Below are 23,126 nucleotides of genomic sequence, written 5' to 3' on the forward strand. Positions count from 1 at the left end.
AGGGAGAAAGGGGAAGATATACCCAACTGAATGCAGAGTTCCAGAGAATAGCAAGGAGAGACAAGAAGGCCTTCTTAAATGAACAATGCAAAGAAATCGAGGAAAACAACAGAATGGGAAAGACTAGAGATCTCTTCAAGAAAATTGGAGATCTCAAGGGAACGTTTTGTGCAAAGACGGGCATGATAAAGGACAAAGAAGGCAGGGACCTAACAGAAGCAGATGAGATTAAGAAGAGGTGGCAAGAATACACAGAAGAACTATACAGGAAAGATTTGAATGTCCCTGATAGCCATGATAGTGCGGTCACTGAACTTGAGCCGGACATCCTAGAGAGTGAAGTCAAGTGGGCCTTAGGAAGCATTAGTAACAACAAAGCTAGCGGAGATGACAGTATTCCAGCTGAGCTATTTAAAATCCTAAAAGATGATGCTGTTAAAGTGCTGCATTCAATATGCCAACAAATCTGGAACACTCAACAGTGGCCACAAGACTGGAAAAGGTCAGTTTACATTCCAATTCCAAAGAAGGGCAACGCCAAAGAGTGTTCAAACTACCGCACAGTTGCGCTCATTTCACATGCCAGCAAGGTGATGCTCAAAATCCTACAAGCTAGGCTTCAGCAGTATGTGAACCGAGAACTACCGGAAGTACAAGCTGGGTTTAGAAGAGGCAGAGGAACTAGAGATCAAATCGCCAACATTCGCTGCATCATGGAGAAAGCAAGAGAATTCCAGAAAAACGTCTATTTCTGCTTCATTGACTACGCTAAAGCCTTTGATTGTGTGGATCACAACAAACTGTGGCAAATTCTTAAAGTGATGGGAGTACCAGACCACCTTACCTGTCTCCTGAGAAACCTGTACGAGGGTCAAGAAGCAACAGTCAGAACCAGACATGGAACAACCGATTGGTTCAAAATTGGGAAAGGAGTACGACAAGGCTGCATATTGTCACCCTGCTTATTTAACTTATATGCAGAGTACATCATGAGAAATGCCGGGTTGGATGAATCAGAGGTCGGCATTAAGATTGCTGGGAGAATTATCAACAACCTCCGATATGCAGACAATACCACCCTAATGGCAGAAAGCGAAGAGGATCTCAAGAGCCTCTTGTTGAGGGTGAAAGAGGAGAGTGCAAAAGCTGGTTTGAAACTCAACATTAAAAAAACGAAGATCATGGCATCTGGCCCCATCACTTCCTGGCATATAGAAGGGGAAGAAATGGAAGCAGTGACAGATTTTACTTTCTTGGGCTCCAAGATCACCGCAGACGGTGACTGTAGCCATGAAATTAAAAGACGCTTGCTCCTTGGGAGGAAAGCTATGGCCAACCTAGACAGCATAGTAAGAAGCAGAGACATCACCTTGCCGACAAAGGTCCGTCTAATCAAAGCTATGGTTTTCCCAGTAGTAATGTATGGCTGTGAGAGCTGGACTATAAGGAAGGCTGAGCGCCGAAGAATTGATGCTTTCGAACTGTGGTGCTGGAGAAGACTCTTACGAGTCCCCTGGACTGCAAGGAGGTCAAATCAGTCCATCCTAAAGGAAATCAACCCTGAGTGCTCCTTGGAAGGACAGATCCTGAAGCTGAAGCTCAAATATTTTGGCCACCTAATGCGAAGAGAAAACTCCCTGGAAAAGACCCTGATGCTGGGAAAGACTGAAGGCAAAAGGAGAAGGGGACGGCAGAGGATGAGATGGCTAGATAGCATCACGGATGCAATGAATATGAACTTGAGCACGCTCCGGGAGAATGCGCAGGACAGGAAGGCCTGGCGTGCTATGGTCCATGGGGTCACGAAGAGTCGGACACGACTGAACGACTGAACAACAACAACAAATTTAAATTTCAATCTGATATTCTATTGATCCTAACTTTGCCATTTTCATTGCTGCAGCACACATTTTCAGTGAACTTTAAATTCCAGTGCTCCTTCAGTAACTCAAGTCAGTTCAGATGTCTTTAGCATATATATGAAATAAGGACATTTTTGTCCCAGTGTACATTATTTTTCATTTTCAGTGAATTTTATCTCTCATTTTGTTGCACATTCACCCAGTTTGGAGTGATACTTTTGGAGCTCTTCACATCTGTACAGGATTTCACTTTGAATCATTTCAGGTCATCTGCAAACTTGAATATGTCACTGTTCACTCCAGCCTCAGATTTTCTAATGAATAAATACAGTCCTATGGACAATTGGGAGGAAGCCCCACAGAATTCATGTAATATAATTCTGAGCAAATATGCATGGGAATATGTTGCATGTTATGTATATGTTGCACTGATCCTGATACAAATCCTTGGGGGATATCCCCTCACTTATTCCCTCCATTGTGAACATTCTCTGCTTCCTGCTTTTTTAAACTAGTTACAAATCCACATGGATTAATTCATCCCAACCTAGGTCATCGTATAGTCTTCTTATTCCATGACTGCTGGATTTTCTTAAGAGCTTTTGTTGAGTTATTTATTAAGGGTACAATCTTATGCATGTTTACACAGAAGTCCTACAACGTCCAGGATGGTGGGAGTTGCAGGACTTCCTTCTGTCTAAACGTGCATAGGATTGCACCCTAAGACTTCTTGGCAATATTTAGCACATGGATGCTAAACAGTAGCAATCCTTCAAATGCCTTCTCTCTCCTTCTCTCTCTTTCTCTCTCTGTCAAACAGTCACTGAACTCAGGAAGATAAGGATTAAAAAACACACACCAATATCTGGAAAGATTTTATATATGTCACTGCCATACTTTTAAAACACTTATGTTTTATATGATGGAAGGCATCAATATATAGCTATTATTTTAGGAAACAAGCAATTTATGCTTCATCCTCTGAAATTCATATGCAAATCTTGAAAAAACTCTGAAATTACAGTTATGTTGGGCAATGTTTATGAAGAATCAAATCATATGTGTACATTTACACAGTTTTTTGTACATAAGTTTTGTTTTATCTTAACATCTTTTTTCAAATCAAGAAAATATTCTTGATTTGAAACACAAACACAAAACATAAACATATGTATAGGCCAATTCTGTCAGTTTTTACTCAGAACTAAGTGCACTGAACTCAAGAGCTGGATACAAAATTCATTGTATAAAACAGGTTTATTAGAAGTCACAAAGTGTTATTAAAATCTATTTTGAACTATAAAGCATATTAAATACAATCTTAGAAAACAATGTATGGGATTGTGGTTTTAAATACATGGATCATAAGGAAAGCATATATTTAGCATAACAAATGGTAGTGGGCAGTCGGGTTGGGTGTCTGGGAACAGGTCAAAGGTTTTGCACAACAGATTTTACAAAGCATTGTCTTACACTGCCTTAATGCATGCACAGCTTGCAGGTATAAATAAATCTATATGGTTCCATGTGGACTTCTTGGGTTAAAGCCAACATCACGCTAACAGAGGCCTGCTAACACGACAGAACTTTCTCCCTCTAAAATGGAAATATATGTAACCCTTCCTTATCAATCCTAAACTTATTTTACTGCTTTAACAACATAAAATACATAGTTTATAACTTAGCACATAAAATTGTACTGTTGGGCATATTTATGAAATTTACAGAGCAATCGTATCCTGCATAGGCTTATTCAAAAATAAGACCTGTTCTGTTTAGCGTAGCTTATTCCAGGTATGTTTGCCTCGGATTGCAACCTGAAAAGCAGACACAAAGCAAGAAAAGTCAGAGGCTGTTGTTTAGAGGCCTAAGGCCTTGCTACCATGTTGCAGGGAGAATAGACTTGGTGGAGACTCAGAGTGCACAAAGGCCCTGTATACTCCTCTTGTGAAGATGGCAGCACCCTCTAGTGTAGAAATGCATCTTGGATTTTAGTCCACAGTATACACAGGAATTATCATTCCCTTATGCTGTAGATTGTTTTAGGGCGCAATACTATGGGGATAGGCAGCTGCCTCCGAGCTCGGAGATGACCGCCTATCCAATGCAGGGCAGGAGAAGCACGGAGGGGATCGTTCCCTCCACGCTTCTCCTGCCCTGCATTTTCGGCTAGACAGTCAATTGCGGCTGTCCAGCTGCAGGAGGGCTGAGCAGGGCAGGAGGCTGCTGTACGATGTGTCGTACAGGCATTTCCGACCTCCCCGCCCTGGAACGCCCCCCAGATGCCCCCTTTCGGCCACACTTCTTGTGAGCACAGAGGACGGGGCTGTTCTGCGCAGGCTCCGAGGTCAGTCCTGGAAAACCAGATATCCCATGGCCGGTTAGCCGCTGTCTAGTGGCCATAGGATTACTCCCTCCAAAACACTTCATAGTACATATTTTAAGTAAAATTTGGTATTAAAAAGCACTTCACCCCTTCCAAAACTCAGAAAAAAACAATTTTTTCCCTGGATTTTTCTTGGGCCTTCACATCTCCTGTAGGGGACAGGAGATAACAGTTTAAACACTGATCTAAAACATTAACCATCATAACTGGAAGAACAACATTTTATTCCTGTTGTTATACTATTGAGAGTGAGTTTGAGATATATGAAAAGTATCCAAGATGCCAAGACAAACACCCAACTTTGCTTACATTTTCACCATTAACAAAATTTCATGTATAACTTGGAACCTGATCCCATCCACTGTGAAAGAGTATTGGAATGGGATACAAATGCACTATTAGAAGTCCATTGGGTTGCAACAAGGGCTGTAACTTGCTCACTAGAGGCACTATAGAACACACTGCCAAGGGAGGCCAGCCTATCTGGCCACTTCACTGTCTTTTTTCAGGAAAGGAATTTTTAACAACCTGCCCTCTTCAGGAGGGCTTTCTGGAGTAGGAAAATATACTTTGCACTTTTGTGTCTTTAGTGTAATTGTGTGTTATTTTAAAATATTTAAAATTGCATTATTTTTATGTATCCTCAGGGAAGCAGTGCAGGAATCAAATAAAAAAACAGTAAAGTTGCTTCCAGATGGATGGCTTTTAGCACTAAAAGGCATTGTACAGCTATTCCATCTTTTCTTTCTTAACAGATTTTCTGTGGTAACAACAAGAAGACGACAGAGGAGGAAGAAGTGGTGGGAAAACACAGGAAGGTTACAAATGAAGACAAGGTCTGGGCACTCCCCCCCTCCCCCGACAATAAAATTCCATGAATGAGGCAGGGTGATAATTGCATGATAAAAGCCTCATCTGAAACCATCTTAAGGGAGCAATCTATGGCTGCTAGTCATTTGCTAGACGGCCATAGGATATCTGGTTTTCCGGGAACCAACCTTGGAGCCCACACTCTGAGGTCGGTTCCCGGAGAACCAACCTTCCCCACTTCTGCGCTGCCTCGCAGGCAGTGTGGAATAGCCCCATGCTCAGCGCTCGCAAGAGGAGCACGGAGTGGCCAAAGTGGGGCGTTCCCAGGGGGCGTTCCGGGGAGGGGAGGCGGAAATGCCTGCACGACACACCCTATGTGTCCTACGACAGCCTCCTCCCCTGCTCTGCCCTCCCGTGGCTAGACAGCTGCAATCGGCAGTCTAGCCAAAAATGCAGGGCAGGAGAAGTGCGGAGGGAACAATACCCTCGGTGCTTCTCTTGCCCTGCATTGGATAGGCAATCGCCTCTGAGCTTGGAGGCGGCCACCTATCTGCATAGGATTGTGCCCTAAGTCTCACTGACTTCATTAGGACTTATTTCCCATTAAGTATATATTGGATTGCAGCCCAACATGAGCATGTATGAACTATATTCACTTTTATGGAAGTTCATTCAGTGGGACAACACAACTAACCACAAAGGCTCACTCATCTGTAGGAATGAGTTTATAGGGCACCTAATAGGGCACCTCCAGGTCTAGTTCTAAGACTGCAGCTGGGGGCTAATGTGAGTGAATGATATTGATCTTCCATTCAAAACGCTCCTTGTTATGGGTGGGAAACTTGTGGCCCTCCAGATGTTTTGGCCTACAACTCCCAGCATTCCCCCTCCCGGCTATTCTGGCCAGGGCTGATGAGAAGTGTAGGCCAAAATATGTGGAAGGCCACAAGTTGCCCACCCTGATGGTACATATTAGCAGCAGCACTACAATATTTTGGAGTAGGCGGGGGAATGCCACAAGGCCTATTTAAATTGATTACGCAGAAAAGCCTTTCCCACTGTGTAGCTGATCTTGCCAACATCAAAGCAGCACCCTCTTCAGCTTTAAAAGGCTTGTTAAAACCTAGTTACATGAAATGCTTTCAGATATCAGTTTTGCCTCAGAACTGTTTTGGGTGTTTAGCTGCAATTGTGTTTTAATTTTAGTACCATTTGGGCTAAATGTGTTATTTCTGGTGTTTGTTAATTTTATTAATGTGTGTGTTTTATCACTGTACGGAATTTGACTGTGTAAGCAGACTTGGGAGGGCTTTTGACTTAAAGGTGACCCAGAAATATCTTAAATAAATAAACAAGGTTTTACTGTTAATTCAGTAGGTTGTGGCAGCTACTAATTCATTGGAATATTTTAGGGTAGCTTTAGTTCCAGTTAAAAGTTAGGGTGACCAGATACCCATTTGATTTGGTTTATCTAGCGCCCCACCCCCACAGGGGTGCCAGGTTAAGGACAGGGGTAAGGAGTCTCTGAAGGGCTTCAGAGTATATCAAAGCAGGTTACAAATCTTCATGATCATCATCTGGTGGGTGGCGAATAAAAGAAAGCAATTTATCAAAGCAAAAAATATGGCAAAACAAATGAACTTACAATATTACTTAAAATATCCTGCTACACTTTGTATTGTGTCTGAAGGCCAGATGAAGAAGTTTCTAAATCATGAAATGGCGGAGGCATGGCTGAATGTAAAAATGCGTGAGATTCCTGTTACAACCCCATGAACTGGAATCTTTAAACAAGCTATGTTAACTGTTTGTGTTTAGTCTACATGATCCAGGCTAGGTCAGAAGATAAATGATTATACATATATTTGTTTATTCTCTTTCATCTTTTGTTTTTTCTTGCTTTTCTTTTTATTTCAAAATAGATATGGTATGCTGTATTTAAATTTATTGTTTGAGGGTATATTGTGCACTTGTATATCTAGCATAAAATATATTACTGACTGTTGAAGGTTTATTTTAAGTTTTATTATTATATAATACTATATATATTTAAATTATTCTTATTCTTAATAATATAGACTACTGGGAATGAACTGTAGACCTGTTTCTTTGATATAAGATTGATGATATGATATTGAAAAGTAAGGTTGTTTATTAAACTGTAAGACTGTTAAGGTTATAGATATAGTTTTAAAAATAGAATGGAATCGCAGGCTGGGGGTTATTGGAGTTTAAACTTAATTCTTTAAAGGGGAGGGAGAGGGGGAAGGAAGGGGAAAGAATCATCTTTTTTTCTTCACTTCCTTTCCTCCTCCCTTTTCCTTTTTTCTTTTCCATCTCTTTTTGTTACTGTGGTGTCCTCATCAGAATATTGTATTGTTGGGAAATTGTAGTATTGATCAGGTTGTTGGTATTTTTGGTATTGTTTATTTCATTTATAAATATAAAATAAATAGAAATATATTTTTTAAAAAACATCACCTGGTGGTAGTGATAATATACCAGGGATGGGCAACTTGTGGCTCTCCAGATATTTTGAGTGACAACTCCCAAGATCCCTCCCCATTTGCTGTGCAGCCTAGGGCTGTTAGGAGTTGTAGGCTAAAACATCTGGAGCACCACGAATTGCCTGCCCCTGACACATAGTCAACAAGAGGTGAGAAGGGTTCTAGCTCAGCTTTCTCTGGTGTGTTACTCTTCTAGCTGTGTTTCCCACCACTGCCACTCTGCCCTCTCAACAAAAGGAGTTGTGCTCGTACTCTCTTCTCCCCTGCATTGCTCCTTCACCTGTTCTCTTGTCCAGTCACTCCAACATCTTCCTCTGTGCCGCTCCTCTGGCAGCCCAGTCCTCTCCCTTCAGCGTCATTACCTAGGTAACAGCTGCCACTGGATATCAGGCGGGGACCACACTGAGCACCATCCTGTCAATGTGGTCAGGAAAGGAAGGGGCGGGGTCATAGGTAATCTGCCTCATACTCTTATCTGAGCATGGCTACATTTTGTTTCCGTTGCCTCAGGTCTCTGCATTGCAGTCCATAGACTTGTAATGTAGCTGAGTTAGGGCACAATCCTACACATGTTTAGCCAAAAAACTCCTGCAACTCCCAGCACGCCCCATGGGAGTTGTAGGACTTTTTCCCCATCTAAACACGCATAGGATTGTGCCTCCAATGGCTTTTGCATGCAAGTGAATGCTGGATTTCGGCTGGATGAGGGTCAGATGAGGTAATTTAAATAGGTCGAGTTTTGCTACAACCTAAGGGGTTCTTTGTATGGAGGCATCTCTAATTAGCAATAGTAACCATGATCTATATGATATATATTTTATTTGTATTTATTTAAAAACAGTCTTGGCCACCTTTTAGGGCAGGAGCCCTCCCAAGGCAGCTCACAGGAATAAAATACATAAAAACAGATAAAATATTAAAAGTGATAAAAACATAAACACAATAAAATAGTGATAAAAGCAACAATAAAAGCTGACAAAACCAACAACAGCAGCAAAAACAGCAACAACAGCAATCATATTAAGAGAAGGCCACAGTAAAAGAATGTTTTCAAGGTCTTCTTCAAAGCCTGCAGTGATGGAGCATGGTGGACCTCCGATGGCAACTTGTTCCAAAGGTATGCGGCTGCTGCAGAGAAGGCCCTCTCACATGTGATCACCCACCTGACTGCTCTCACAGGTGGGCAAATGAGAAGGGCCTCATTTGAAACAAAATTCAAAGTGATCTGGATAGACTGGAGCGCTGGGCAGAAAACAACAGAATGGCATTTAATAGGGACAAATGCCAAGTTCTGCACCTAGGAAAAAGAAACCAAATGCACAGTTACAAGATGGGGGATACGTGGCTCAACCACACTACGAGTGAGAAGGATCTTGGAATTGTTGTCGATCACAAGCTGAATATGAGCCAACAATGTGATGTGGCTGCAAAAAAGGCAAATGCTCTTTTGGGCTGCATTCATAGAAGCATCGCTTCCAAATCCCGGGAAGTACTCGTTCCCCTCTACTCAGCACTGGTTAGGCCTCATCTGGAGTACTGTGTCCAGTTCTGGGCACCACACTTTAAGAAGGATGCAGACAAACTGGAGAGGGTTCAGAGGAGGGCAACAAAGATGATCAGGGGACTGGAAACAAAGCCCTATGAAGAGAGACTGAAAGAACTGGGCATGTTTAGCCTTGAGAAGAGAAGACTGGGGGGAGATATGATAGCACTCTTCAAGTACTTGAAAGGTTGTCACAGAGAAGAAGGCCAGGATCTCTTCTTGATCATGCCAGAGTGCAGGACACGGAATAATGGGCTCAAGTTACAGGAAGCCAGATTCCGGCTGAACATCAGGAAAAACTTCCTGAGTGTCAGAGCAATATGACAATGGAACCAATTACCTGGGGAGGTGGTGGGCTCTCCCACACTGGAGGCCTTCAAGACGAGGCTGGACAGCCATTTATCGGGGATACTCTGACTTGGATTCCTGCATTGAGCAGGGGGTTGGACTCGATGGCCTTGTAGGCCCCTTCCAACCCTACTATTCTATGATTCTGATCTTAAAGTGTGGGCAGGCTGATATGGGTGAAGGCGGACCTTCAAGTAACTTGGTCCCAAACAGTTTAAGGCTTTGAAGGTCAAAAACAGCACTGTAAATTGGGCTTGGAAACAACACGCCTTGCCCCCAGGCTGTTGTATGCTTACTCCCATTGAATTCAATGGGTCTTACTTCTGAGTAGACATTGACCAGCTTGTACAGCCATTCTCTCAACCTCAGTCTGACCCCAATTCATAATGAGGACATAACACTGGACTACATTGCAGGATTGTTGTAAACCATTCTCAGCCCCAACCACCAATATCAACAGCACAGTCCTATGAATATCAACTCGGAAGTAAGTCCCACTGAATGTAATGGGACTTACTTCTAGGGATATATGGGATTGCAGGGCTGTGGCATGCCCTTCTTTCAGACCGACCCCCAACTTGCAATATTCACACTTGACTACACTGCAGGGTTGTTGCAAACCACTCTCAGGCCGATGCCCCAACACGCAATATTAACACTGGTCTACACCGCAGGGCTTTCATAAGCATCTCTCTCTCAGCCTCAGTTCTCCCAACCTGCAATATGGGGATAATGGACTGTACTGCCATGGGAACTTTCATAAGCAGGACTATTTTTTTAAAATAAAGCTTAGATTTTTTTTTTTAACCTCATAAACATTTTATGAGAAATAAGGCCTGCGTTAGAAAAAGCAGGAGCTCCTCTCTTTGCTTCCGCCTTCTCTTTCGGAGTGGAGGACGGACAGGCTTCTGCCTAGTAGTCACAAGTACGATACAATCCGGGACTTCTCCGTTGACTTCTATGAGCAGCTCTCACTTCTGGACGGGGGGGGGGCACATTTATAAAGGATTTCTGAAACGTGAACTCGGAAATTGCAGATGCGGGCAACAACAGGCCACAGCCCTTTTTCCTATCTCTGCGTTGCAGTCGGCGGCGCAGCTGCATCCCGGTTCTTTCCCAAGTACTTCCGGCTCGCGCGGGGCCCTTGCAGCCGACTGCTGGCTCCCGGGACGATCGCTTGGGGTGAGATAGGGCTGCCCCTCTTTTCCTTTCGGCGCCGCTGTTGCCTGGTGGCGCCGCTGACGTTGCAGCCCCTGGAGAGCGGGGATCGTTCCCCTTTCCACCTCGGTTCGCCAAAGGCTGGCGATGGCATTAACGAGGAGCGGGCTGTAACCTCCCCGCCGCAAGGGCTACCATGTGCCTGCCGGTGGAAGCCCTGGGTCCAGGTCCTGAGAGGGCGCCTGTCCCTGCCAGCTCGAAATACGGCATATACTTTCTCATGCCTTAAGCCCTCTTGAATCCAGTGGGTTTCCTTTTAACTAAGCGTGCGCTGGATTGGGCTGTAACGGTCCGGTTGCAAACAGCTACGCGGGGAGCTGTTGTTTTTGTTTATTTACAACTTGTGCAGCGCCTAGCGTTTTATACACGCCTGATGTAAGAGATGATGGGCAGCTGCATAGAAAGAAAATCCTGCTTGGTGTGGCTTGTGCCTCCTGTCATTCCACTTGTATGTAGGGAAACATAGCAACATCTGAACAAATATTATCTACCCAGCTCTCCAGAATTTAGACACAAGGCCTTTCTAGCCCTACCCAGAGATGCTAAAGATTGAACTTGGGACTTATTGCATGCAAAACATGTGCTCTGCCACTGAGCTGTGGCCCCTTCTGAAAGGAAAAAGCTACACTTAGTGGAGTTCTGCTGTCTGCACCTCTTAAATGTACCGAACTCCTTGCATGATCAGGCCTTTGCTAGTCCCTGTATTTTAAAACAGGTTTGTGCTGAAATAAGGGATAGTCTCTTAATACTGGGATTCCAAAGTCTCTCCTTGCTTTTGAAGGCAATCTCTTATTTGAGAGTGTCATAAGCTTGTAGAACATCATAGGCATTGACAATTTCAAAACACATTATTTTAGGCTGTTAGACTGGGTTGACATCCTGAAGCTAAGGGTGCCCCAATATTTCTCTGGCTACTTCTCAAGTGCCGGCAGTGCTGGCTGAGGAATGCTGGGAGTTGTAGGACTTTTTTCTGTCTGAACATGCATAGGATTGTGCTCTTAATCAAGTGGTAGTTGCATGAAGAGCTGAGAAGATCATAGAATAATAGGGTTGGAAGGGGCCTAGAAGACCATGAAGTCCTTCCCCCTGCTCAGTGCAGGATCCTCCACTGTAGCACCATACTGGAAGTGTGGGAATAGATAAAGGCAGATACCTTTTATTTCTTCTGACTGGGGCTCTTGCATTCTATCCAGCCTCTATTGGCCTGAGTTAAACCCTATTAGCTATTCAGACAATCCAGGACCAGGGTTGACTGAAGCACTTTACTTGGTGTGGCCTGTGTAGATGGGAAGTGCAAATAGTCTCCGCCATTCCTCTTTATTACAGCTCAGCTCATGCTACACTTCCTTAGTTGTATTGCCAACAGACTTAATTGGAGCTTTCAAATGAAGTTTAAAATGACTCTCTGCTTTTCATATAATTTGTGTCCTGAAGCTGTAATATATGAGGTGGTTGTAATGTTAATGGATGGTTTTCTTATTCTTGTTCAGAGTTAAAATTAGAGAGAATTCCTCTTCAGGTTGGACATGGTTTTAATATGCTGTTCTGCATATGGAGATCTTACACTGGCCGCTTGCTTAGTTAAGGCAACACACTGTTTTTGAGGCTTGTTATGATCATTTTATGATGCTGCATTACGTTTGCCAGGCACGGTTCACATGCTGGCTGGTCTGCCCATGAGCCCATTGAAACGGTAGTGTAGCTACTAAGGGTACAGTCCTATGCATGTTTAGATAGAAATAAGTCCTACACCTCCCAGCATTCCCCAGCCAGCATGACTGGCTGTGGTGTGCTGAGGTTTGTAAAATTTATTTCTGTCTAAAAATGCATGGGATTGCGCCCTAAATGAACTATGTTATTGCTTTCTTTGGCTACTTCTCTTTTCCTTTGCTCTTTAAAATCCTCTGTGGCTATGTATACCTATCCAGGAGTAAGTCCTATTAAACTCAATGGAGCTTACTTCTGAGAAGGCACGTATAGGATTGCATTGTGAAATACCTTCCGAATGCACACAGACTATCACACATATAGTTTACTGGGTTCTTAACAGTGCAGTCTTGTACTTGTTTGCAGAGAAATAAGCCCTACTGAGGTCAATGCAACTTACTCTCAGGTAAGTGTGTACAGGATTGCAGCATGATTTAGACTGCTTTTCCAGCTAGATCTGGAAAGCAGTAAGAATTCTAGAATTGTCTGACAATTGTTTCTTGCCTCCCCATAGGTTTGTTTTGAACATATGTTGCAAATATGGCTGTCTCTCTTATTATAAAATGGGGTGGGCAAGAATTTTTGATAACCACCTTGTCAGAAGAGGACACCGTTTTGGATCTGAAGCAGTCTCTCAAAGGACTTACTGGAGTGCTGCCAGAGCGCCAAAAGCTTCTTGGACTTAAAGTGAAAGGTAATATTTCTTTTCCCCATGTCTTCCATTGGTAAGTGAGCAGAGTTGGTTGTTAAGTTGGTTAAGGGATGGATGTGAAGCAAACCCATCCCTTTGGTACTAAATTAATCTGAAATAAGTCCAGTCCTGGGTTTTCTCTGAGCCCTACACAAGAGATGGGCTGTCTTCAGACTTATGTGGTTTACCCCCCTCCTTTTTTTTTTTTTTTTACTAGAATGGTCCATCGATTTGTTAACAATATTTACAAAGCAAGAATGGAGATGCTTGTGATCACATCTGTGCACTGTTAAGTAACATTGCTGGATCCCCTCAAGTCTCACCTAGTCCGGCATTTATTGCAAACAACAGGTACTAGGAAGACCCAGAAGAAATTAGTTAGCTGACTTCTATTTTACGTTACTTGGGAAGGTTGGGTGGGTGGGTGGGAGGAAGCAAGAACTCAAACTAGTTCATAAACCTAAGGTAACTTTGAAGCCCAACCTTGTGCGTGCTCACACAGAAGTAAGCCCCAGTGTGTTCAATGAATCTTACTTCCTGGAAAGCAAGTTTAGGATTATAGTTTAAACAAAAAAAAAGACTCTTCTAATGCATACTCATCACTCAGGCTGGCTTACATCAATTAAAATTACAAATTCAGCATAAAACAATATTAACAAAATACAGTAGAGGCTTGTACAACAACTAGAAAAATACAAATCAAAGCATTAGGCCAGAACAAAAATGTCCAGCTGAAGGTGGTTAATGGAGGGGAGCATCTGAGCCTCCTGGGGCAAGGTGTTCCCCAGCTTGGCTGAGGCCACTGAGGATTTGCAGCCCTTAGGATTTGCAGCCCTTAGGATTGTAGGCCATTGAGAAATTCCTGTCTCCAGGACTGCAGCCTTAGACATCTTTTTGTGAGGAGCTCTGCTGCATAGCACACTGTTTCTAAAATGAAGAGTAATTAAAAACACAGACAGAGGCGGTGATCGAACAGAAAGGTACGTGAGGATTCTGGGAAATTCTGGCTTACTGTGAAAGACCTGCATGTTGGTGCATGCAGCCTGTTTGCACCTGCTTGACCCCTACCCACTAGTGTGACTGACTAAACAAACAAATTCCCGGACAATTCAGGATTTGTAAGCCAAGAACAAACCCTGGTTCATGGTCCTGGCTTGTAAAGGGCACAACAAGCCAAGATCCCGGGTTCAGATGACATGCTAAACAAATCATTTCTGCTTTGCTTAGCTGCTTGTGTTAGAAGGTGGAGTCAGGAGGGGAGAAATGGCATGTCCTAGCTTACTGTTCCTTGTGAATGCAGGCAGAGTATAAAGGGGCATGAGGCACAGTTATTCAAAGAAGAAAAGTAAAAAAACAAACTCCACTGGGTTAGCGCAAGCCCTTTGTGTAAGCCTTAGCAGCTCTTTTGATGATGGCTAAAGTTACCAGTCATTCTAATCTGCAGGAAAGGGAGAAACCTTTCCTGAATATCTGATAGGTACACTGACCCCCCCCCCCCACTTTGTCAGGTAGAGGGAGAGAAATGATCAACAGGGATTCTTTTTTTTTTCTTTAAAATATTTGTAGGGTCATGCCCTCACAAAGTAGCATACACAATAGAGAAGATACATCGGGTTGGATCCAACAGTTATGCAAGTGGACGTCCGTTCATGCAATAGGAACTCTCCATCCTCTCTTCCCTGCTGCAGCCACTCATGTCTGCTCAGGAGGGTCCTTGACCCTCTGGAGCAGATTTGGGTGTTTGTGTGTGTTGGAGGGGGGACTGCAGCGGGGGAAGAGGAAATCATTCTGGCAGTGGTTTCCCTTCTGCTGGTGGTATGACACCATGAGATACAATCCATAGATAAAAATTTGGATACATTAAAGTAGTAGTAGGCAGAACTTTGTCAATGTAGGCCTTAATATGTCAGTGTTAAAAAAAAAAATACTAAGGAGGGAAAAAACTGCTCATTTTCACTGGAAATGGCTCATTTTCACTGAGGAAGGTAATCTGTTTATATTGCAGGCAAGCCAGCAGAGAATGATGTTAAGCTTGGATCACTAAAATTGAAACCAAATACTAAAATTATGATGATGGGGACTCGTGAAGAAAGCTTGGTAAAATATATTTTTGTTCTTTTAAACACACACAGACACCAATATGTAATGGCTGTAGAAAAACCTGATTATAATAAGGCTATCAAACTACAATAGCACATAAGGGTGCAATTCTATGCATGTTTAGACAAAAGAAGTCCTACAGCGTCCAGCATTTGGCAGGATGCTGGGAGTTGTAGGACCTTTTTCTGTCTAAACATGCATAGGATTGTGTCGCAAATGACTTAAGAGCCTGCTTTTATATGTATAAATGAGAATTTGCAGTGTAATACATTTAACTGATGAAATGTTCAAGAGGCAAGCTTTCTGTATGTGGTGTACATTTAAGGTGTCCTGTTTGCTTTCTAATCTGTTTATTTCAATTATTAGTCTGCTGTATCCGATAGGCAGTTGGCAGCTTTTAAAAAAGGGTAAGGCACACCCCTTCCGTCAGGCTTTTGGTTGACAATATTGATTTCAGTACTGTTTTCTATTTTTTAGGTTATTACATTGTTTTTGTTATTATAAGCCACTTGGGATGCGGCAGTACATAAATACTTTAATAAATAAAAGTGCCTTCCACTTTAAACACAGCCCCCAACCATGCAAGTCCCTCTCCATCCCCTCCCTGATTCATACCTCATTTTCTTAAGATGATGATGCCTTATTTACAATGCACGCAAAATTTAAAATATTGTAAATGCCCAGAAGTGCAACACATTCCTTTTCTCTTAGTGTTCCATTCGTGGGATCCCCCTCTCCTTAACCTTACATTTCCCTCCTTTGTTGTTACTATTAACAATTTATTAGATTTTTTTCATTTTTCAGTGCAATACGAAAAATACACGCCCCTCATCCTTTCCCCTTGTCCCCTTCCTTCCCAGTTAGGTTTTCCCCTCCTCTCCTCATATCATCCTCTACTTAAAGAGTAAAGGTTTCATGTAAATAAGAAAATCATTAAGCAAAAATTGGATAAATAGTTACATAGAAATACATAAAATAAAATGCCCATGACCCCAGTTCCTTTATCCCAGCCTTTCTTGAGCTGGTGCCCTCCAGACATTTTTGGATGACAAGTCCCACCATTCCTGACCACTGGCCATGCTGTCTGGGGCTGATGGGAGTTGGAGTCCAAAATATCTGCAGGGCATCAGGTTGAGGAAGGCTGCTTTAACCCATGGATTACACAACCTCAAAGGCAATGTGTTTTCTTCTCCCCCTCTCCCAAATTACAGCATTCCTCCAAAACAGCAAAAATAGATTGGTTATTCAAAACTCCCCATTTTTCCTCTACCCTTGACTTTATGTTTTTGGTTTCTCTGTTTAAATTATTTTGCTGCTCTTGATTTTTATGTCTGATATCAACATTGTCACGTATCCATTTATTTATTCAATTTATATTCTTCTCTTTAAAAGAATCCAAACTTCTACTTTGTACAGTGTGGTGGAGAATGGTAAATCAGGGTTCTGTAAATCCTGGCTTACTGTGAATGAGGTGTGCATTGGTGCATGCATCCTGTTTGCTCTCTTTGGTTCCTCCCACTCACACAAGCAGCTAAACAAGTTAGAAATCATTTCCATAATATGCCATCCGAACCTAGGATCCAGGCTTGTTGCTCCTTTTATAAGCCAGGATCGTAAACAGGGGTTTGTTTTGGGCTTACAAATCCTGGCATGTTTGGCAGGAACAATCCAGGATCCTGGGGTCTAATGACCTGCTAAGCAAACTTTCTGGTTTGTTTAGCTGCTCATGCTAGCAGGAGGAGCCAAGTGGGAAGGCAAGATTCTGTATAAACATGGCCATTACATTTTTTTGTACAACAGATTCCTGAAGAGAAAATGTGTTTGTTTCTATGCTAACTTTATTTGTTTTTTACATTTATTATAGGAAGATGTCCTTGGGCCACCCCCTGATAATGAAGATGTAGTCAATGATTTTGATATTGAAGAGGAAGTTGTTGAGGTAGAGAATAGGTGAGTTGTTGCTGCATAGAGAAATAACTGAGTGGCGATTAAAGGTGCAACAGCCACATGTTTATATTGTTTGTGTTTAGGGAGGAGAATCTGCTAAAAATCTCCCGCAGAGTTAAAGAGTACAAAGTGGAAATACTGAATCCTCCACGAGAAGGGAAGAAATTGTTGGTCCTGGATGTTGATTACACACTGTTTGGTAAGTGATGTGCCTTATGTTCAAAACATTGCTCACTGTTGTATACCCTGTTTATTCGTGTTTAATATGTTTATATCCAGCCTTTTACATTATAACCCTCACAAGGAAGTTTACAACAACTAATAAATACAATTTATGAGACAATAAAAGTATTAAAACAAGCCAGTAAAATTAACAGCTAAAACAGCAGCAGCTAAAACATGAAGCCAGCATAAAACTATCAATAAAAGGCTAAGCAGACAAAAAACTTTAAAAAATACGTTTAAAAGCCACCAGTGAGGGCCCATATGCACCTCTTGGGCAAGGAAATTCCAAAAATGTGGGCTGGAACCACCAACTGAGATGACTCTGCCCTGGTAGCTGCCTCTAGTATCTCTCAATCTGAGGGTTCTTGTTGGTTGGCCAAGAGAAGGACACCTGAGGCCGATATCAAAGTCCAGGAAGGTTCATATGCGTGCCTGTGGTTCTTCAGGAAACCTGGTCCCATTCAGGGCTTTAAAGGTCAAAACCAAAACTTTAAATTGAGCCTGAAAATGAATAGGCAACCAGTACAATTGGTACAAAATTGGTGTAATGTGGTCCAGATTTTAACTTCTTTTGCTGTTCGGCCCTGGTAGTGGGTTTGGAACAGTGTTTCATTGCAGCTGTTGTTGTGTTGGCCTTGGCTTTGTAACAAGAAAGTAAAACAAAACTATTTCTGATAAAAAGTCTTTGATGCAAAAAAGTATCCAACCTCAGGCTCATGCATTTGAAACACTGAGGTGACATAGGAGTGAATTTTCTTTAAAAGAAAAACAAAACAAAACACCCCATACATGCACAACCTCAAGTAACTTCTAAACACGTAAGAGTAAGACCAGTTCCTCAAAGAAGTTTGGAATTGCTCTTTCAGAATGGATTGATCTCACATTAACGTTACATAAAAAATGTATGTATTTTTTAAAGCCTTTAAAAAAAAAACTTGCTCTGAAAGTTTCAGAGGGAAAGCTGTGTTAGTCTGTTGCAACAAAAAACAGTCTTAGAGCACCTTACAAGCATATTTATCATGGAATACGTTTTTGTGGATGCATCTGATGAAGCGCACAATAAATCGTAGTCTTTAAGGTACCGCAAGACTCTCCGTCATTTCTACTCTGAAAGTGTCTATCATCTGCTGGCTTCTGTTGGTTCTCTGCTAGGTGCGATGCATGAGTGTACACAAGTTTTCCAGGATGTGTGTTCGTTTATACGTCACATATTTTCTGTGAGAAACATTGATGTAACAACAATGTCCGTGAAACAGTTGTGATTGCCAAGCAAAGCATGGAGCTGTCCTGAGTCCTTGAACAAGCCATGTGAGAAAATCTTATTTCAGACTTCAGGTAACATGAATGGGAGTCTGAAACGAATGGTTCAGTTCAGATGTAACATTCTCAGTTCAAACCATGCATTAAGTTCCTGGTTAGTAAACAAAGATTAATCCACAGTTCCCTGTTTCAGAAGTAGCAGAGAACTATAGCTTAAGCTAACCAGGTTCTGCATGCTGGTTAGAAGCTGAGGATAGGGGGAGCGTGTGGGCCCGGTGCTCATTCTCAGCTTGCTAAACTCAGGCTTAGCAAGCTAAAAATGTCACATCTGAAAGGGGGCAGTTTTTGTCTGGGCCCATGCAGTGGGATAATTTTTAAAAATGAAATTGGCAGGATTGATCTGCAGATGAAGGGCTTGACTCTTTCCAGGTTATCTTTTTGATCAAGCTAGGCTGGGTTACCATGTGCGCAAATAGTTCTGTGCATACAGTTCTCCTTCCTGGTCCAATATCTGGAGCTGCACACCTGAGCCCTTTTAACAAGGTTAAAGTTCTGCCTGTTGAGGAGGGAGAGTGGAGGGTGGGGAGGGGGCTGCATTCTGCCTTCCTGCTTTATCTTGCCAAATATCTGGTGGGATTTTAACCTTTTTGGAAAGGCTTCAGGTACACAGCTCTAAGTGCTCTGCATATACTCCTTTGGATCGTGGTGCAGGTCTGTGCCAGAGCACAGGTAAAGGAAAAATGTTGTTGGAATTCAGAGAACATTTTAAGCCACTAAGCTGACCTGGCTGATTTTCTTCTCAGATCACAGGTCATGTGCGGAAACTGGGATTGAGCTGATGAGGCCATACCTTCATGAGTTCCTAACATCTGCATACGAAGACTATGATATTGTAATTTGGTGTAAGTTACTTACTTTGCAACTTGAAAATGTTTTTGTCACAATCCCGTGTGCAGCATTAGAGATGCTGAAGACTCTGGGCAGTATCCAACTGTGACATTCCGTTAGTACAAATGATGTTGTGCTAGCAGAAACTAGGTTCTAAACTATGCACAAGAGAAGAATCCAACTAAAGTTACATTTGCACAAGCGGTTGTGCATTATGCTTGTGCAGCCCATTGTGCAACCCGTTGCACGTAACTCTTGTCCAACTCATTGTGTAGTGGGTTGCGCAAGAGTTATGCAGAACGGGTCACACAAGGATCATGCTGAACTGCTTGTGCAACCGTCGTTGCACAGTTCCCTCTTTTTGCCTTCTGCTTGCGCAACGGAAAGATTCAGCAGAGCTCCGCCAGCACTATTTGAGTTTACAGAACGACACCATTGGATACTGCCCTCTGTTTGCATTTTTTGTGTAGTGCTTGAGGCAAATGAAAATGAATATCTGATTAAGAACATCCTCTATGCAGCTGTGAGACAACACAGTGCTCTGTGGTGCAAGTACTGTGATCCAGAAAATGGGTTATAGTTCCCTATTGGCAGTCAGCATGGGCTGCAATTCAAAGAACTACCTTAGGTGGCCCGAGGCCTTGGAGATGCATAGGTCGTTCTTTGACCTTTTCCCTCTAAATGGCAGATCCCCATGCCTTATTGTAAACTGCTTATGAAAGTTCCCCTCATTTTCAAATGAGGTTCGTGGGGGCAGGGGTACTACTGCTGCAGAAATGCACTTCCAAATCCCCCTTGAGTATGTGGAGTACTTGCATGGCTCTTTGGATCTTGGCCACGAGATGCGAACGTCTCTTAATACAAGTGACTGCAACAGTTGATTTGGCACTTCCCATTTGTTCATGTTCTTGTTTTACAGAACTAGATCTAATGTTACCCCTGCTCCTCCTTGCAGGAAATTAAACAGTTGAACAGAGCAATAATGCATTGCATATAAGCTCTTGATTTTTAAAAAAAACTTTTCCTCATTAATGAAGTGAGTACTGTGTGTTTTCTGTTTCAATATATTTACAATAATTCATATTTAAAAATAGCCCTCAAGGCATCCAGAATAAGCAGAAATTCAGGTAACTAAGAATACATAACCCTACAGTGACATGGGGTAGAGTTGGAGGAGAGAGTTACTTAGTGGGCCAGTCCAAATAAGGAGAGAGTAGAAGCTAAACTAAACCAGTTCAGATGAGAGGGGCTTTGCTGTATCTAAAAATAATCTGGAATCTATAGTTCATGAATAAGGATTAACTTAGACCCAGATTGTGATGACTTGGAAGAAAAAATATTTTAATGCTAGAGCAGCTATTCACCTATGTTCCTTAACTTTAAAAGTCTCCCTCTCTTTTCCTTTCAGCTGCTACTAATATGAAGTGGATTGAAGCTAAAATGAAAGTAAGCCCTGTGTATATGTGTAAGATTGTGCGTGTTTCAGTTTCTAGAAATTAGGATGTCCTTTGGCCTGCTTCACAGAATTACGAATTATATTTTAATTGCAATGCAGAACTCTGTGGTAAGTATTCAAAGTGGTGCAATTGGCTTGGATCATAAGTTCCCATTACCAGAACTCTGCTCATGCAATGCTTGCAGTGATGGATGTGGGAGAGGTGAATTCTGCCAACTCTCTGTGTGGCCCCTTTTGCTCCCTGAAAATCTGCTTGAGGGTTGGAGGACCCTCTCAAAATGCATGGGAGGTGCCACAGGGGGCTGTAGAGGGAAGGCAATGAGAGGGAATGGCAAAGGTTGCCTCCTCCTGCTTCCAATAGCAAGAGCCTCTGTTGAATCAGAGTCCCTTCTATGAATAGACGCAGCCCTTCCATTCGCAGAAGGGCAACTCAGGATCCAGGTCAATCAGAACAGCTTCCTACGTTTTTTTCCCTTTGGAATACAGGTCACCTTTGTTTATACGTATTTGGCTTAAACAGGCCTGTAATCTGGTTGTACTTTTCAAGAGCTCAAAATTCAGTGAAGTCCGCAACATTCTGCCTCCAGCAGCTTGTGACGTACCCATCTGCCATGTATGGCAGCCCACAAGGGGCTTAATAAACCTCCTGTGTTTGCAGTCTGCCTGGAATGGCAAGAATGGTGGGGTTGTCAAGGCGCTCAGCAGGCCACAGTAGGTGGCTCTGGGCTGTATGGACTGGTGGATTGCAAGTTACAAAGGTTTGTTGTGTGACCAGCCTTAGACGCCATCGTGGAAAATGATTGATCTTCATTGTGCATTACTTTAACTGCGTAGATAACTTTCACAAGTGGTGCTAGAAATCTGTGGTCCTTATCTTCCCCCCTGCTGGAAAATGGCCAGTGTGATATTTCTAATCTTAACAAGTATAACATGTGAAAATGCACAGTCCCGTTAAGAAGATGGGAAGCTGCCTTGTATTGAGTCAGAACGTTGGTCCATTATGGGTCAGTGCAATATAGTTATGTAGACACAGGAAACCCCCAAACTGATTTTAAGCATCTTTTTAAAAGCCACTATAACACTGGGATGCTGTTTGGCTGGTCAGTTTGTTTATGATAGTGTTATGCATGCTAAGCATTCTCTAGTTCTAAACTCTTGAATGCCGTGGGCACAGTTCAGCCGCCTGTGTGTACACGTGAAGGCCTCTGTACAGGCAAACAAGCCTCAAAGATTAGATGTGTGTTCCTCCCACTCCTGCATCCAGCCCCCAGGGCCTGCATGCAGTCAAAAACCAGCCCACGGCCTGGCAGTAGGTGCTACTCCAACCCGGCTGCACAAGTTGGAGAGCCAGTGTGGCGTAGTGGTGAGAGTGTTGGACTGGGAGCTGGGAGATCCGGGTTCTAGTCCCCACTCGGCCATGGAACCTCACTGGGTGACTTTGGGCCAGTCACAGACTCAGTCCAACCTACCTCACAGAGTTGTTGTGAGGATAAAAACGGAGGGGAGGAGGAGGATAATGTAAGCTTCTTTGGGTTCCTTGTAAGAGGAGAAAAGGCAGGATATAAATGCAATAAACAAACAAACAAACAAATAAATAAATAAGTTGTTCATGAATGGTATTTGAGGCTTGGTCAGATCAACCAGTTGGTGGAGATTCTGCTAGTGTGAGTGCCTTAAATGAATCCCTGCCAGATCCCCTGTGTTTAATGGTTGTGGGGAGGGGGAGGAAGCAGCTGGCTGTACTAGCATGTTCATGGCCCCCTAAGTCCTCTTTTAGCTGGATCCGGGGTGGGCGGGGCTTTCCAGTGAACCTGCGTCCTTCTTCCCAGTTCCCAAGACTGGGAGGTGACCATGCTTTGATCTGGCTTGAGGAGCTAGTGTGTTGCGACACACATGCCTCACCCAGCTTCTGTCCATAACTGCTGGGTTTATTTGTTCATAGTATTTTTATCCCACTCCTCAGCCAAAAAAGGCTCCCAGAGCAGCTTACAGTCTATGAACAAAGACGACAGGCCCTGCCCTCAAGCTTACAAGCTAAAAAAGACATGACACACAAGGAATAGGCGATGGCGAGGGAAGAGGATTTTTTTTTTTTAAGATTGTTTTTACTGGTTTGTACCCAGTAATTTGTGATGCGGTGTTGACTCTTAATACTGCACATAAATAGAGCATGCAGTG

General features: G+C 42.8%; 1 protein-coding gene across 8 annotated transcripts in view; it reads left to right on the plus strand.

Moving 5' to 3' along the window:
- The first annotated feature begins 10,584 nt into the window (after positions 1-10,584).
- The window catches only part of UBLCP1 (ubiquitin like domain containing CTD phosphatase 1), a 60,436-nt gene continuing 47,894 nt past the window's right edge, over positions 10,585-23,126 (plus strand). For 6 of the 8 annotated variants that reach the window (XR_014788441.1, XR_014788442.1, XR_014788443.1 and 3 more), the window contains exons 1-7: positions 10,585-10,638; positions 12,896-13,075; positions 15,078-15,169; positions 17,037-17,122; positions 17,203-17,318; positions 19,408-19,506; positions 20,901-20,938. Coding sequence is in view for 5 of the 8 variants with exons in the window: in XM_084839279.1 (XP_084695405.1) it covers positions 12,922-13,075; positions 15,078-15,169; positions 17,037-17,122; positions 17,203-17,318; positions 19,408-19,506; positions 20,901-20,938 (585 nt within the window). In the remaining 3 variants the exon portion in view is untranslated. Of the gene's footprint in view, positions 10,639-12,699; positions 12,788-12,895; positions 13,076-13,337; positions 13,424-15,077; positions 15,170-17,036; positions 17,123-17,202; positions 17,319-19,407; positions 19,507-20,900; positions 20,939-23,126 lie in introns of those variants that run through there. The other 2 variants (XM_084839278.1, XM_084839281.1) reach the window with 2 other exon arrangements.

Source organism: Heloderma suspectum, chromosome 2, assembly GCF_057233095.1.
Source record: "Heloderma suspectum isolate Gila_16-S chromosome 2, 16-S_ref, whole genome shotgun sequence".
NCBI classification, from domain to species: domain Eukaryota; kingdom Metazoa; phylum Chordata; class Lepidosauria; order Squamata; family Helodermatidae; genus Heloderma; species Heloderma suspectum.